This window comes from Crinia signifera, chromosome 6, assembly GCF_055691185.1.
Source record: "Crinia signifera chromosome 6, ASM5569118v1, whole genome shotgun sequence".
NCBI classification, from domain to species: Eukaryota; Metazoa; Chordata; class Amphibia; order Anura; family Myobatrachidae; genus Crinia; species Crinia signifera.
This window is the reverse complement of record NC_139222.1, coordinates 253,962,525-253,980,701: the sequence shown is the minus strand read 5'-3', so window position 1 is coordinate 253,980,701 and position 18,177 is coordinate 253,962,525. Positions and strand designations below refer to the sequence as shown.

General features: G+C 44.3%; 1 protein-coding gene across 6 annotated transcripts in view; it reads right to left on the bottom strand.

Moving 5' to 3' along the window:
* Nucleotides 1-4,428: 4,428 nt before the first annotated feature.
* The window catches only part of CEP55 (centrosomal protein 55), a 51,776-nt gene continuing 38,027 nt past the window's right edge, over nucleotides 4,429-18,177 (bottom strand). For 3 of the 6 annotated variants that reach the window (XM_083149361.1, XM_083149362.1, XM_083149364.1), the window contains 6 exons: nucleotides 17,429-17,485; nucleotides 15,716-15,863; nucleotides 12,912-13,225; nucleotides 10,387-10,458; nucleotides 8,176-8,301; nucleotides 4,429-5,786 (listed from right to left, as the gene is read on the bottom strand). In XM_083149361.1, the coding sequence (XP_083005487.1) occupies nucleotides 5,583-5,786; nucleotides 8,176-8,301; nucleotides 10,387-10,458; nucleotides 12,912-13,225; nucleotides 15,716-15,863; nucleotides 17,429-17,485 (921 nt within the window). In that variant the 3' untranslated portion in view covers nucleotides 4,429-5,582. The remainder of the gene's footprint in view (nucleotides 5,787-8,175; nucleotides 8,302-10,386; nucleotides 10,459-12,911; nucleotides 13,226-15,715; nucleotides 15,864-17,428; nucleotides 17,486-18,177) is intronic. The other 3 variants (XM_083149359.1, XM_083149358.1, XM_083149360.1) reach the window with 1 other exon arrangement.

Sequence of the window (18,177 nt, the reverse complement as noted above, 5' to 3'; positions counted from 1 at the left end):
AGCACCGTCAGCATTCCAAAATCAAAAACACATCATGGTGCGGTCAACCCTGTCCTGCCACAGTCAAAAGATGGGACATTTACAAAGTTGACTCTCATGTTAAGCAGGTGCTGAAGGGGGGGCGGTCTGGCGGCAGGAGATCTGTGACAGCTGCCCAGGTCAGATGAAGTGAGGCTCTGCATGCTGCAGTGTGACAAGATGATTGCTCTGTGATTTCCAACAAGGAAGTTGCTCAGCATTCTTGTAAATATCCACCCATCTAAAGCAAAGATGAAGGTGTTGTGTTTTTACGATACACTCTCTTATTATACTACCAAATAATAGGGACGTTCCATTGTCTTAGGCAATATTTGCAGAGTGTAAAATTGCCATTAATCTGCTTGTTCGCTACCCACAATTTAAGATTAAAGTGTCATTGTATTTCCCCTACGGATGTTCAGCTTGCACCTGGCTACTGCAGGAACTAGGCTTTTATTAAAAAGCCAATGCTCTACTGTTATTGGTCAATCCTAAAGCTCCGTACACACGGATTGATTTGGTCACTGAGCGATTTTTACTTAACCCCTTCAGTGGTGTTTTTTTTTTTAGAAAAAACCACCACCGTCTCTCCTGGAGCCGGGCAGCGCTGCTAAGCACAAGGTAACGTCACACACAGCCGGGGGGGGGGGGGGGGGGGGTGGAGAAGAGGGGACGACCAGCTGGAGCCAGGCAGCAGCTGAAGCTGAGCTCAGCCCTCATCTCAGCGGCGCTGCCCGGCACTAGGTAGTGTAGACCCTGGTATTCCTGAGAATTTTTTTCTGAACCAACTGAGTTCCTGAGGATTTTTGTCTGAACCCACTGGTCTTTAAAAAAAAAAAAACCCCAGTAAAGCCCTATACACACTAGAGGATATTGTGAAAGATATCGTTCAGAAAAGGGCTTGTAATTGATATTTTGCGCAGTATGAATATCGATGCGCGCTCCTGCAAATTGTTAAGGATGATTGATGTCTGTTGAACATGCAGGTCAACTTAGCTATATAGCCAAACGACCCGCATGTTCAGCGGTCCCCGTGACGTCACTGAACAATATCGTTTACCGATATCATTCAGTGTGTACGCACAATATCGGGACCCGCGTCCGATATTGTTGATTATATATGCTGCCTACAGTGTAATTTTCTTTATCTAAAGGGGCATACACCCGCAGAGATCTGTGCTAAGCAATTTTGCTTAAGCAAAAAAAGACTGAGTAGTGGTTCAGAATGAGAGATTGCGATCAGTATCTCTCATTCTGTACACACAGAGAGATTTGCAGTCATTTTCTAAGCAATCTGACTAGATTTTGACTGCATTGTGTCCTTATTTTCGGTTGTTTTCGGGGATTTAGCCGCAAATATTACTTGATAAAGGCTAGTGAAGAAAATAAGATGAAGCACTTGGGATCAGGAAGTTACTGTGAAGCTTGGTACACATTGTACACGTACTGTATTGGGACAGTGGGCCTAATTCAGAACTCATAGCAGAACAAATTTGTTCTCAAAATGGGAAAAACCATGCTGCACTCCGGGGTAGATGTAACATGTGCAGAGTTAGATTTGGGTGGGGTGTGCTCAAACTGATATCTAAATTGCAGTGTAAATATAATGCAGCCAATAGTTGCCCTGCACAGAAACAAAATAACTCCCCCAAATCTACACGTTACATCTGCCACACCTGCAGCGCCGTATCTTTTTGCCCATTTTGAGAACAGATTTGTCCTGCGAACAGGTCTGAATTAGGCCCATTGGGCCAGATTCAGACCCAATCCCGTTTACGATTGTGCGGGTCTGCGCATGCGCAAATCCGTTACGGCGGGTATCACACTTGCTGAGGTGTTTGCACAGGCAGGGGGGCGAAGAGAGTGGGAAGGGTTCTGGTGCAGTGGAACGCCCTGCATTTTATGGAAATGCAGGCAGGTCAAGGCCTTCTCCAGGCGGGAGGCAGATGGTGCCGCCCCCCCCCCCCCCCCCCCCCCCCCTCTTCTCAGCAATCTCCGTTGAAAATCAGACTTATTTGCACATTTTTCGCTAGTACGGCCGCATGCAAGGGGGTGAGTAAGCGTACTCATGCCCTCGTATGCAATTGCAAGGATTTGCGCCGCAGGGCCCGGTGTTTGGGCAGCGTTTACCTGTTCACTAGGCTGCGAGCATAAGCAGCCTAGCAAACAGGTCTGAATCATTATCCATAGTGTGTAGGCATGAGTGTTTTAGCCAAATGTGTATAAAGTGGTCCAGAAACAGCCAGAAGCGATTACTTCCAATCCTTCTCTAGAAGACATCAGTCTAAAGGTGCCCCATAAACGTACCGATTATACGGTACGTTTTGTGCTAAAATAGCATCGCATTGAATGCATTGTGCATGCGAGCGATGCGATCAAAACACAGCACATACTTTTTGTACTGTGCGCTGGGATGCCCGCGGGAGTGCGCATCCCATCGCATCGCACGGCTGCATTTATCGCTGCGTGTATGGGCACCTTAAGGGTCCAATATCGCATAGTGGGCCAGATGTTCTGAGCTTGAAAAGTGATCAAAAAGAGTGTGATACAGATGGAGCCCCTGCCATCCTTGGCCGGGGCTCGCCAGACCCTCCCCGCTGGCGAGCGTCGGTGGCAGGGGCTACACTGAACTGGGACGTGCGTGCAACTCACACACACCCAGGAACCTCAGGCATAGAGTGTGTGTGTGTCCTGAAGAATTGCTGAACAATACCCAGCAGGTCCTCTGCATCCTTTATCAGAAGATTTATGCATCATGAGATGACTGTGGCAACGTAGAAGTCTTGTCTGTACTAGAAGCAAGGCGGCGGGCCAGTAGTTAGGGCAGTTGGACTGCATTATACAGGTAGTCATAGCTCAGAGCAGCGCAAAATATGCAGCTTTTGGGGGGAAGTTAGCAATGAATGGATGGCAGTTGTGCCACAAGGGGATACGGTCCCCAAGTCGACCACTGAAGGTTGACAGGGTCATTAGGTCGACAGTCAAAAAGGTCGACATGGGGTTTTTCGCTTTGATTTTCTTTTGAGTCAACAGGCAGTATTTCATGCCCTACCATCCACAAGGCGTGGTGGTGCCAGAAGCATGGTGAGCACAGCAAGCGAGGGGAGACGGTGCACTGTTTTAGTGTCCATGTCGACATTTGGGGGAAAAAAAAAAAAAAAACCCATCTTGACCTTTTCACTGTCGACCTTCCGGATGTCAACCTAGTACTGTGTCAACCTTCAAGCACGCTCACCTAATTTCTGTCTATCCAATGCTCCATATGGTTATGATGGTGTTAATAAAGTTACAGACTATAGGTAGTTTGCCTGGGTGACACTGGGGCAGATGTATTAAACCTTAACAAGAGATAAATGCAAAGGTGATAAACGTCCAGCCAATCAGCTCCTTACTGCCATGTTACAGGCTGTGTTTGAAAAAAGTCAGCTAGGATGTGATTGGCTGGACGTTTATCTCTCTTTATCACCCTTGCATTTATCTCTTGTTAAGGCTTAATACATCTGCCCCAATATTGCTAGAAGAGATCTGGTAAATGTAAATATAAGCAGAAGAGCCGGGTTATTATTTAGCAGAGCACAAATAATGCGGCTCCCAGCACCCAGGCCTGGCGTTGCGGCAGGGAAGCCGAGAGCCCAGTTAGGTAAGCACCAATATGCCATTAACAGTCCTGATAATGTGGAAACGCCAGTGGAGCTAATGGTGAAGAGTGCGGCCCACTATAGGAGGACTGGTCAGGCCACTAATAAAACAGTAGTATGCTATGAGGTCAGTTTAGGAGGCCCAACATCTGCAGTTCGGGAAGCATGGGACTCCTCGACGTGATCAAAGGGTAGCTTAGAAGGCAGTTAGGACAAGGGAAGTCCCAATGGTTTTATAGAGTTAAAAAACAAAACCCCATTAACAGCTGCGGACGAGGATTATGCTACCGCCCTAAAAAACATCCAAACTACATCATGGTCTCGCTTAACTTTGATACAATGGCAATCCGCGCCAAAGTAAAATGTATGTGATCTGCTTTATGTCCTGCACTACTTTCACCTTTGAGTGGCGCCATCCTCTTCCCTTTTACACTGTTAATGCCTAGTACACACGGGGCAACTTCAGTCCCACGCTGAGCAGTGTAGGTTAGCACAGATCGCTCACCACACATCGCTGACACACACACACGCTATGCACCAGGGATGTGTGCGGTGCAATCTGTGCTCTAGTGAGAACACTGGCGATCTGATTAGATCTGGAGTAGTCATGGTCAACATCTAGTCAGGCTATGGTGGCATGCGGGACTAGACACACAGAGCAATCAGTGCTTAGTTTCTAAGCAAACTAGTCAGATCGATTAGAAATGGGGCTAAAAACGGTTTTCACCATATTTAACATATCCACGATGCAAGCTTTGTTCTTCTAAATAAAAAAAAAACTTTATTAAATTCCCTTTTTTACATACCAACAATACACAAATTCTAAATATATTACTGGCTCCAAGTCAAAAAATTTGCATAAGAACATAAAAAATATTATAATAAATCATAGAAGCCATAAGCAGAGTAGTCTAAACATATGCTGAAAATAAAAGTGCAATGTTATCATTTGAGCAGACCGTTCGTTCATTGTTCTATCAGATAAAAGCTTTCACGTAAAAGCAGGAGTCATAATGTTCTGGAAGGGCTGTAAGACTGAAATCAGTGCATGGCAGAGGACATCAGTTCTTAGAACCGGAGCGGGATATGGGCTGTAATCAGTGCATGGCAGATTATATTAGTTCTTAGAACCGGAGGTGGATATGGGCTGTAAGACTGAAATCAGTGCATGGCAGACGCCATTAGTTCTTAGAACCGGAGGTGGATATGGGCTGTAAGACTGAAATCAGTGCATGGCAGACGCCATTAGTTCTTAGAACCGGAGCGGGATATGGGCTGTAAGACTAAAATCAGTGCATGGCAGAGGACATCAGTTCTTAGAACCGGAGGTGGATATGGGCTGTAAGACTGAAATCAGTACATGGCAGACGCCATTAGTTCTTAGAACCGGAGCGGGATATGGGCTGTAAGACTGAAATCAGTGCATGGCAGACTACTGTATATTAGTTCTTAGAACCTGAGGTGGATATGGGCTGTAAGACTGAAATCAGTGCATGGCAGACGACATCAGTTCTTAGAACCGGAGCTGGATATGCTTCAGGCAAGTGAGAAAGTGCATAATGTGAGTGAGAACCGGATCAGGTCAAGGACTGTCAGTTTGATTAACCCCAGCAACAAAGATCACTGTGACTGGTCAGTAGTTTCCTCCATACATGTTATATCAACCCGTCCGTGAATCCTAATGCATAGGAATATCAGTGCCCGCAGCATACAGTAAGTCAGCGACACAAGGCTGAAAACGGACGTCTTAAACTGCATGCGCCAATTACATTGTTGTAAGACCTCTGTTCATACCGGCATAATGCATCATAATATTAGACTTTTGTACAGGTAATTAATATAAAATAAAAAGTATGGAGTGTAACAGAGTAAGCCTCTCCCCGGTCTTCCGCACAGCGATTCTGTTTGGGCAGCAGCAGTTCTCCTTCAGCTGGTGCAGAAGTCTATGTGTGCGAGGAGCTCCCGGTGCTGGCTGGTGGGGTACACCTCTCTGCATCGGGGACACTCCAGGAAACTTTCATCCAAGAGACTGTTGGGCCTCGGAGACTGACGCTCTTCCCGCACCTTCAGCTTGTCACTGAAGTCAGACACAAAGTTGCTGGATGTCTCCACGTAGTAAATGTCACGTTTCTGGTGAACAAAGAAAATAAAGTTATAAAAAAAAAAAAAAGTAAGTGTTCAAGTTGCTCATTGCCAGGCACAGTGGAACTCCTAGGCTGGGCGCTGATTATGTGTGGGTGGTTTTACACTGTAGGTTATACATACTGAGGGCCATGTGCAGTGTGTATGGGAAGCTGCTGTTATGAGGTTACTGGACTCTTGTTCTTCCTAACAAAACACATTTGTCACTGTAGTGTAAAGTCCTTTGTAATTGATCTTTTTCTTTGCTTTGTTCCCAATACTGTGCATAGAACTACTAAGAATCCTATCACACTAATAGATTTAGCTTAATCTGCAGCTTATTATTATGCACAAAGAATGTGTGAGAGTTTAGGACATTGGTCAGGGAACTCGGTCCTCATTACCACACGCAGTGCATGTTTTGCAGGTCTCCTCACAGAATCACAAGTGAAATAATTAACTCCACCTGCGGACCTTATAAAATGTGTCTGAGTAATTAGTACACATGTGCACCTGCTGGGTTACCAGCAAAACATGCACTGTGTGGGGTAATGAGGACCGAGTTCCCTGACCACTGGTTTAGGGGGACTGTCAGCTTGGACCTATTCACCCTGTATTCCATTATGCTGTGAGGGTGGACTCCAAAGCCAAATGACATTTTACCTTAGATTAGAGATTTTCCCAAACTTTACACCTGCTTAGAATAGGTGAAGTGAAATTCACTGTAAAATGAATTCTGAATTGATCATTTGGTAAAAAAAAAAAAAAAATGGATATTTTTCTGGATAAAGAGTCAAATATGCAAAGTGATATGTGGATGAGTCACTGAGAAAGGACATATATTTCCATATACACCTCACATAAAACCAGCATCAGGAGCAGCGTTTCCTAGCAAGTGTACAGTTTCAGGTCCCTTACTGATCCCTTAAGCTACGAGCCATACGCAGCAGAAGTACTCTGAGCTGAAATCTGCTATGAACAATACAATTTATTTTTCTCCATGATAGACCTAGAAAACAAGTGTGACCAACCAGTATATCACTGTTACAGGACTTTCATCGGGCTGCTCCCACCCTATGGAATGCCCTTCCACGCACAATAAGACTCACCGCTAGCCTCCAAACTTCCAATCGTTCCCTGAAAACTCACCTCTTCAGGCAAGCCTATCATATATAAGTACCACACGCATAACCCTCTGAGGCACTTATGTATTATATAGCTTCCCTTCTGGACTTGTAACTTGGTTGGACTGCTATGCTATTACTGGTGCCTGTCCTTGTGTTTCCCTCCTATGTCCCTATAGAATGTAAGCTTGCAGCAGGGCCCTCTAACCTCCAAGACTGTCTGTTTAACCCAGTTTGTTCTTTCAGTGTTGTCAACATTTGTAAAGTGCAACGGAATCTGCTGCACTACATAAGAAACTGTAAATAAATACATTTTACTTATGTACCAAACTATGCTATTAAAAAGCAAATCAGATCTAGCATCTCTGTATAAAGCACGTGTATATACTATGAAACCATCTATATTGCAGTTCAATGATTTGAAGTGTTAATTCTATGTACGGATCTGTCCCACACCCACCAACAAAGTGCCAGCAGACCACCACCGTTCCTCCCAGAATCCCAGCTGAGGGCACCATTTAAAGTGCCGAATAGCCTGTATTGTTAGATTCTGTGAAGCAGTCTGCAAAATATGGAGGAGGCAATGAGGTTGTAGGTTCGGGTAAGGGGTGATAGGGCAGGGGCAGAGTGATATTTTTACAGTACTTGGTAATGGATCTTTTAAAAAAAATAGCAGGACCAGTTTATTCACCCATATAGTACAGTATCCAATGCTAACCCATAGGATATAGAGCATAACCTCTAGCGCCTCTGCCAAATCTTGATGTAACCGACCCAGACACCCGCACCTCCGTGGTGCCGCCTATGGATATGGATAGTAGCAGTTACTTCTACTACAACTACCATAAAGACTACGGGTACATTTACTAAGCAGGAAATTTAAAAATACATTATCCTCCAAGTAAAACAAAGGGAATATATATATATATATATATATATATATATATATATATATATATATATATTTTTTTTAGGATTAATATGGCATAAAAAAGGGGATGTATGCCAATTTTGTGGTGTAAAATACATCCTCCAACTTAGATCACTCTGAGGGGCAGATTTATTAAGCTCGGTGAAGTGATAAACTGTCTGTTTTTTTATCACCGGCCAATCAGCTCCTACCTGTCATTTTTCAAACCAAGCCTGTAGCTTCACAGGTAGGAGCTGATTGGCCAGTGATAAAAAAACAGACAGTTTATCACGTCACAGAGCTTAATAAATCTGCTACTGAGTTCTCCGGGTGTAACGGTCTCTGGTAAGAACTCTGTGCTCACCACTGGCTCCAGCTTTGTGATCTGTTCTCGGGTCTTGCGCAGCTCTTTCAGCACTTTATACAGCTGATGTTGCACGCTATGCCGGTCAATCTTCTCATTTTCCAAGTCGGATGTGCACCTTTGGATCTGATAAAAGGAAGATGAAACTACTAAAAAACAGTATTTGAAAACTAAAGATCTTTAAATATGATACGCTCCCTTACGAGAAATGCCAAATCACAGAGGTGGAGTCACATGGGAACAAGTTGATGTACTGATACAATACATCAGGCAGGAAGGTAATGCAGCATTTTCAAAGCTAAACTGTTGCTCTGTGAAGGGGTAAAAACAAAATAACAAAAATGGCTCCAATGTTCTAGAACGTTCCCAAAAAATATTGTGCACCCAGTGCTACCGGGAAGCGGTCATCTATTAGCATGAACTTAGGTCTACAGTCATTAGGTCGACTTCACTAGGTCGACTGGCAGGAAGGTCGACCTGACTTAAGGTCGACATGGGCCAAGGTCGACATGACTTAAGGTCGAATTTGCATAAAGGTCGACATGAGGAAGGTCGACTGGTCATAAGGTCGACATGGGTTTTTCACTGTTTTTTGAGCCGACATGTGCCGACAGGCGGTATTTCATGCCCTACCATCCACTAGGGCGTGGTGGGAGAATAAAATAGTGTGCCGAACGCAGCGAGGCACCGTGCCCGAAGCATTGCGAGCGAAGCGAGCGATGCGAGGGTCCGATTCTCATTGCCAACTGTGTCCATGTCGACTGTGTCGACATTCGGATAAAAAAACAGTGAAAAACCCATGTCGACCTTATGACCAGTCGACCTTCCTCATGTCGACCTTTATGCAAATTCGACCTTAAGTCATGTCGACCTTGGCCCATGTCGACCTTAAGTCAGGTCGACCTTCCTGCCAGTCGACCTAGTGGGGTCGACCTAATGACTGTAGACCTAAGTTCATTCTGACAGATGTCCCGATTCCGTGCTACCACATGCTTGAGTTCCAGCCACCAAATATTGTCTCCTGGCATCTAAAATGGAAAAGTGTGTGCGATCTAAAATAAAAAGAGTGTGGCCTCCACTTTTGAAGCCCCCCCCCCCCCCCCCCCCCACTCTTTTCTCCCTTAGCTCTTTGTCATCTGCATCAACGATAAAATTTACACCTATTTGACACAAAGGGATTGATCATTGCGCATTGAATTTAATAGCTCGTTCCTGGCACTATTCATAGTGCTACTATGTTGGTGACTACCGGTAATCATGACCTAAACAGTGAGTCGAGCCATGAGAATGTGCATTGTCCGACATAAGTGCCCCGCCACAATGCTTTACTGAATTCAATTGACCCAAAATTCCAGCCACACCCTGCACCAATGTTCCTACTAATTTTACGAAGGCTGTGTGCGGCAAAAGATTTTGGCTGTGCAACTTTGGAAGGAAATTTAAATTTTTGTGCATCACTTATATATAACTGGAAAATGACGTTCAGCATCTGTGTTAACTTTACTTCAAAATTATATTAAACATTCAAAACACAGCACACAATGTAGTTAATGGGTGAAACACACATTAATTGAGTCCACAACTACAAAAAGGGGCCACTGCTGCTTTGTGCGCATGCCAGTCGAGTTGTGTGCACGCGAGCACAACTTAGCGGGAACACTGCCCTGCACCCAACACCCAACTTTTGCTACACTCCAAAGATCCATGTCTGAGGGTGATGCCTCTGTACTCTATAACATGCTCTATTAAGTCAATTCCTGCCCTTCCTCTTACCCACAGCATACCTACTTCTAACCTAGAACTTCAGCTTCACGCCCGCAGCACATTCCTTGCCACTCATACCGCCAATTAAAAAATAATAAAAGAGAAATAAATGTATAAAATGTAAATAAAAAAATTTAAAAAAAATGTTGCATTTATAATACCAATATATTTAAGTCCCTTGGCCTCCAAAATACTTTAAAAAGGCCAAAAGACAATACTGGGATCCAATTCTGTAGAATATTTTTAAATTAAACTTGGCAACAAAATGAAAGAAATGAAGGAGGTAGATTGATCAAATTAGTCAGAGATAAAGTAGAGAAGTTGATCATTACAACCAATCAGCTTGTGTCCTTTTGCAAGCTGATTGGTTGGCACTTTATCTCTCTGTAGAATTTGATAAACCTTCCTCATGTCTACAGGGGATGTGAAACCATTTTAACACTGTACCTGCTCTTCCAATGCAGCCACCCTATTTTGATCCTCATTCTGCCTCAAGATGGATTTCTGAATCAACTCCACCTAGAATAAAAGAAAAAGCTGTCAGTCTAGTCAGATAAGCTGAACCTACACAGGCTTCAAATCCCCAAATGATGAGGTGTTATGGTGTATACACACGGTTGATTAGGCTTGCTATTCGATCCTGATAGCATCTGGAACGAATCGCACGGCAAGCCACCCGACATGCATGCGATTTGGACGAAATAGTGCGGATCTGACCTATATAGTCATTGCAGCCCTGTCTATCTGGGTTTCGATTAGTGCTGCCACGGGATTAGTGCTGCACCCTGATCGCAAGGTTAAAAACCTGTGCAATCTGCATGCGATCCTGATGCGGTTTTGGGTATACAGTAAAAAGCTCATGCTGATTGTACCGGTGTGTACACAGCATTAGTTTGTGTGTTGTAATATTTGGAAGACATTGTTTGGTTTTAAATGTTGCTCTAAAAATATAAACATTTGTGACTGCTGACCAATAATATCTCAGGAGAGCACAAACTTCTATGCTTTCAAACTAAACTGACACATGAGCTTAAACATTATGGTGTGTCCACACGGGTACAATCAGCATGAGATCTTGACTATATAGTCAAAATCACATGCAGATTGCACAGGTTTTAACCTTGCAATTCAGATGCGCTCTCCCGTAGCAGCACAAATCGAAACCCAGATACACAGTGCAGCATTGACTATATAGTGCAAATCTGCACTACCGTATATGCCGGCGTATAAGACGACTCGGCGTATAAGACGACCCCCCCAACATTTCCACTCAAAATACAGAGTTTGTTATATACTCGCTGTAAAAGACTACCCCCTCTTCCGCACACCTTCCACAGACTGCTGCTATTGACATGGAGTCAGGGAGGGCAGACAGGGAGCAGGGACCAGTATTATAGTACCGTACCATATATTAACCCCTTGAGTGGTGGGTTTTGCTGGGGCAGGACAAACCTATCAGGGCAGGTTTGTCCTGCCCCAGCAAAACCCACCACATAAAGTTTTAAGACCCCCTCATGCCGCTGTCCTCCCCCCCCCCAGGCATAAAATATATTGTAGGGTAGCTCTCCTCAGCCCCCCACCCCCCTTCTTATGCACACGGTACCTTGAAATAAGAGTATCCAGGTATGCCAGCGCTGCTCCTTCAGTTCTGCCTAACCGCCGATCACGTTGAGCATTGAAGTCGGCGGCAGGCTCGGGTATTTTCGGCGCGGCTCGGGGGGACTCGGGAGCGCTCAGGCACACAAGTCCTCCCGAGCCGCGCCGAAAACACCCGAGCCTGCCGCCGACTTCAATGCTCAACGTGACCGGCGGTTAGGCAGAACGGAAGGAGCAGCGCTGGCATACCTGGATACTATTTTTCAAGGTACCGTATGCATAAGAGGGGGGTGGGAGAGCTACCCTGTAATAATTGTATGACGCACCCGGAAAATAATAATACCAGTATGTCACGCCGTGCACCCGGCGTATAAGACGACCCCCCACTTGGAGGCATTTTTTTCTGGGGTAAAAAGTCGTCTTATACGCCGGAAAATACGGTATATCACATGCATGTCAGGTGGCTTGCCATGCGATCAGATCGCATCTGGATCGAATAGCAAGCCAAATTGACCGTGTGTACACACCATGATTAGACTCATACGTACTTAGGTGTGAAACACTGTAGCCCATGGTCATTTTTCTACCACAATGTATCAGTAAAATGGTAAATTATACTGGTGGCTACAGAAGCGTTAACACAGGAGACAATGGCAGGAAGCTGCTTCTGGGCACCAGCCCTGTAAGAGGCACACTGCCCTCCTCCAACTTCCCTTCCTCTTTGGGGCTGTGCAGGGGGCACAAGCAACCACAGTGGTACGTCTACCTTAGCAGATGATCCAGTCGGCCACCTCTTACAAGCTTAGACCCAAATATTTAGTGTTCGGCCTCCACCCCCATCTGGGCGCCCCTGGAGAGAGCGAATGGGGTGCTGGTAGAGAATGTGAGCAGAGGGGCATCAACAACTGTCTTGCCTACGGGCTACTAGGAATTTTTCAAAAAAAGCAGCCATGGCACTCTTGCATGTTTGGGATTTTCACTCAAATCTTTAGAAACATTGGCTGAATACAGTATTTTAGAAAACAGTCTTTCCTCTGTGGATGCTACTATGGATAGTGTTCATTCTAGCACCCGCTATCTTTGAAAACCCATACATTTCCTCTTCCCTACCTGGGGTGTCGCTGTCTGCTGTAGTGCTTCTAGCACAGTGTAGTCTGTATATTAGCACTGATATGTAAGCCAGACCTGTGCTAGAAACACCACAGCAGACAGCGACACCCCAGGCAGGGAACAGGAACTGCATGGGTTCTCAAAGATAGCGGGTGGTAGAATGACCACTACTATGAATACAGACAATAGTATTTGTGTGGGAACTTAGTTAGCAATCATTTGAGATAGCGGTTTTGTCCTGTCATATAGAACTGAGGGGTTTGTACCTGATTGAAAAGTTCTGCGTTTTTCTTCTTTTCCTCTTCCAACTTCTCTCGATAAATATCGAGTTCAGTCTTTACTTTTTGCAGTTTTTCCTTATAAAGCTTCCGATCATCCTCTCGCCTCTGCCGCTCTGATTCCCGCAGGGATTTCAGGGCTGTGGACAAATCTACAACCTCCATTTTCTTATCCTCGTATTTCGATCTGATGGCCGAAAGCTCAGAATTTAGCTGGCCTGTCATCTGCCGTTCTCCTTCAAGATCTTTCTTGGCTGCGAGTAGAAGCCGATCGTAATATTTTTGTCTCTCTTCTTCTTTAGCTGAAATGAACGATTGTGCAATAGGAATAAATTGGGTGTTAAAATGGCAAATAGATTTTCTTAATCTTACCATGAAAAAGATTCTCTCTTCCTATGTGCAGATGAATAAACAATTGGTGGCGATCACATATACTGAGACGCACCGAAAAGATTCTTCATAGAGCGGATTGCACACCTAAGATACGGTTTCTAACAGGATGTTCCACGGATGCAAAATTGTCTTAAGTGTTGTTCTCCGAATGCTGAGATGATGCATTGTGATTGGCCAATAGTCACACAGTTGTGTGATGTACAGATTTATATTGATACTGCACTCCAGGGGTCCTCAAACTATTTTGCTCTGGGACCCCATCAGACAATAAAAATAATTATGGGACCCCAGCAAGTTACTGCAGAAGGTCGTCAGATTCACATCACGTGCGGTCAGCAGACAGCACATGCATGGCTGCATTGTAGAGGCACAAAAATATGTAAAGTAACAGGCAATTCAAAAGATTTCTCAGACTCCTTGAATCACTGAGTAAACTTAGAAAAGTCATCAGCCTGATGGTCAGCAACATGGAGTCACGTCCCCATACTGAGAAGGTCAGGACCCACAGTTTGAGAACCGCTGCTGTACTCCAACTTAAATTTCAGATAACAAAATATTGGTCTTTTGGAATATTTATAACAGGGACAGTGGTAAGTCTATACCTAAAGGAGCAAGATTTTTGTTTAATAAGTTGGCCGCAGGCTCTAAAAAGACCATTCTCTCTAAATGGGTTGCTAAGACACTGATTACGATCATATTACTACCTAGAGTTCGATATCTGTTTCAAACGGACTGGACAGAAGCGGTAACGAGCAAAGAAAATGTAATTGCAACTGTTGCAGACACTTGGTTACCTTACATACTCGGAATCATCCTATAAAGAGACGCACGAGAACCGGCTTTCGTACATCATCATGGTAAGATTTAGAAATTGTAGCCAACGGACGCCCTCCTTTCTAGCTATAGACAGACATCATATCAGTGTTCGGAGACTACACCCCAGAGACCTTCTTTTAACTAATTCATGTTTTGAGCCGATCTTCTTGCCTTTTAAATGTCAACTTTTATGCCTATTGTCTGCAATTCTTACGATCTGTGTTTTCTCATTTTTTATTTATTATGTACGGCTTTACATGCATTTATGCATTAGATTTAATAAACGATTATTAAAAATATATATATTTGTGGTTTGTATGGCAGGGTTAATAGTGTGAGTTCATCTTTCATTGGCAAGTCTAAAATAAACGACAGAGGTATTTGATATGCAGTATTCCTGTTAAATACATTTATCTATGGCTTTAGACCACGTACACAGTGTGAAAAACACCTGGTATTTGTATGGGCATTAAACCTTCTAAGCAATGGAAACATTGAACGCGTTTCATGCAGTCCACAAAGACTCCAGTTATGTTTTGTGATTTTATCTAGAACAGTGGTTCCCAACCTGGGGTACTCTGCAGACCAGTTGGGGGTACTTGAAAATAATATTGGTAATGGCGGACGATGAAAAGGTCTTTTGATGGCTGAAGAAGACCCATTGCCATGGAGACAAACCATGTTGTGTCATATGTCTGACCAGCAATCCACTGGGAGCTTCCCATGCTGCCCTCAGACATCAGCAGTCATCTGCCCAGCACTGACAAAGACGGAGGAAGCAGCGGCATTAATCCTACCGGTGTTAGCGGGAATCCTGGAGATAATACACAACCAGTGTCTAGACACAGAAGGGCATGATTCCTTTCTGTATACTACTCCTCCGCTCCTCCTTATAAGGACATGCATAAGGATACCACTAAGTACTGTCCATATTTAAAAATGAAAGGAGGGGGTACTTATCAATGAAAAGCCTAATCAAGGGGTACGGGAGAGAAAAAAGGTTGGGAACCACTGATCTAGAAGGACCAGCAATTGACCATATTGCGGTCTGATCGTGGCTGGACATAGACGGAACCTGTGCTCACATGACCCCTTGTATCAGGCTTTCGGTCCAATCCACACTGAACGCACAGAGACAATGTAACATTCTGCCACAATAGGAATGATGGACTTCAATGCTGTTAATAAACATCTATGTGGAAGATGCATGCAACAGTACAAATTAACGCAGCCTCTGATTTACTTGATGGGCCACGGACTAGGTGGCCCCCAGAGCCATTTATTGATTTGCGGTTCTCCACAGTGCCTCCTCCCCCACAGTTCGAGCTCTGGAACAGGCAATACCTGCAGACAGGAAATGGGGAGGGTGGTTCTATAGAGTGTTGCGGTTCCTCACCAATCTCTACATGTAAGTGGGTGACTGCACTCCACAGCACCAATGATAGCCCCGCCCCTATGGTTGTCAATGTCTCTTTTCTTGTTGCCATGGCAACCAGACTTTGCTTCCATTAAAATCTGTGTGAGCACCTTTAATTAAATTCAGTACATATGAATTCTATTGTACAGAAGACTATAGAGCATACCATCAGAGTTACTGTCTTTTGCTTTTTCCTCGGCTTGTTTTGCATTTGTAACTTGCTTCTCCAGCTCAAAGATGCGAGCCATTAATCCCTGCACATAAGCCTCACGTTGCTGATCATACACCAACCATTGCTGGTTCTTCTCCAGAGCCTGCACATCAGGAGGGGACAGGAGATAAACAGGATTAGTGATGGAGATTTACACCAAGGGTGCACTGCATACATTATAGCCCTTATTCTGGTTGGCTGACAAGGCTGCAAATTTCCCTCCCACCCCACGAACGCCCGCAGGCATGCGAATGATTTGCATAATCATCCATTCGCAGCCCTGGATAGCGGGGAGAATCATTCGATGGTCGGTAACATCGAATGATTTCTTCAGCGCTCGCAGATCTGAGACACCTCTATGGTGTCTCAGACCTGCGGGGGCCCTCTGCGAGGACAGGGCGGTCAGCTGACATCAGCTGCCCACCCCTTGCACCACCGTTGCTCCATGCCCGGACTTCTGTGTGCGGGCGCTGTGGGCAGTCGCACACACGCATAAAAACCTATGCTCATGCGCAGTCGCAAACCATCAGTCCCCGGTGCGAATCCGCTTGGGACCGGTTGAATCTGAATAACCCCCTATATGTGAGAGTTTTGTAAGGGGATGTAGTAGCTTATTTAATAAAGATCAGCAAATGCCAAACACACAATGATGCCGGTGGGTAATGGCAGTGCTCGGTTGTTATGGACAACCGCTCGTCACCAAAGGGAAAACGGAGCAGGCAGCGTAGTAGGGTTATAGGTTGTATGTTGGGTTGTGTATAAAAAAACAAACCAATGGCAGCCCCTGCAGCTCAGGTCACATGCTCACCAATAACAATGTATTACTGACATTTACGCTTGGGCTTTGTTTACCCAGAATTCCCAGCAGAGGATGGACATACGTAGGCCGCTGACTAATGGTAACTGGGAGAATAGGCCATAATAGGGCAATAAAAGCAAACAGTGCTGATAAAATCTGTACACATCATTAAACTAGGGCACAAATGATACCAGCCAGATGGCTCTTGTAAATGACCAAGTACAGTAGTACAGGTGCCTAAAGTCATAATGAAAACATAGCTCACACAACGATAAGGAAAACAGGGCATTACACAAAGACAGGGCACAAGGTCATTGTGTGTGTTGTCTCGTGTCAGGTACAATCACATTTTGGTAGTAATGTATTTCTCCCCCAGCTTCCCCGGTCATTCATTCCTCGTCCCCTGGAACTGCTCCCTTCACATCCACCCTCCTCCATCTATTCGTACATCCAATACCAGTAGCGGCCAGAGGAGGGGGATGTCCCCTGGACCACACACCAACCTGCTAACTAACCACACATGCAATGAGATTCCAGACAGCAGATAAAGAGCTACAGTACAAGTGTTTGCAAACCACTGTTCTAATAGGTTTAACAATTCAACCTATAATAAATAGTGGTATGCTATATATGGCCTTGTAACATGTAGACCTAGGCGGTATTCTTCTATCCCGGCGGCCAAATTTTTTTGCCAGGCGAAAAATCTGCACTTTTCAGCCGTTTTTAGGGCGAGTTCGACTCGCCCTATTTAATCCCTGTGCCGAATTTTCACCTGATTTTTTTATCCAGCATCGTCAAAAACAATTAGGCTGGGATTCAATACCCTCCCCCCATAATGGGACTTGTAATTCATTCACTGAAATACTCACATCTTTCAACTGAGCCTCCAGGATATAGGCGTTACTGGCAGCTTGTTTCGGAGGATTCTTTAAAAATAAAATAAACACAAATTAATCAGGACTCACAACTCAATATTATATATATAGATTTTGTTTCATGACTTCACCAATTTGCATTTGACTAAGTTCCATTGTTTGTATTTAAAGATGGAGTATTTTCTCACAAAAACTTCAGACAAAAAAACAGACATTCTACCATCGTTCATTATATGTGCCCGGATATGGATCTTATTCCACTAAAATGTCCATTTAGATAAGACTATATAAACTCTACTATCAATAAAAATCTAATCCGATAGAAAAGATCACATGTGCTTGATTTGTTACTGTTGCATGAGTGGACACCAGAGGTACGGTTACCTGTAAGTTAGAAATCGCCTCACGCAGTTTGCTCTTGAATCTCACATAGGGAAATACTGCCATCTAGTGGAATAAGCCATTTCCTACCAATGGGACAGTATAAAACAGGACATTTGCCCAATTGCCAGATTCATCAACATGTATGTTCCTGGTCAACACCTCAAACAGATTTCTGAAAGCTTTTATTTTTCTATGTAAGAATTACTTGGACAAAGCAGAATATCTTAAAAACCTTTTGTCTGGAGTAAATCTATAATTATTGGTTTGTGGTGTAAACAGATGTCCTCTATTTTACTCTGGGACCCCAACAGACAAAAAAAATGACAGGACCCCAGCAAGTTACTGCAGAAGGTCATCAC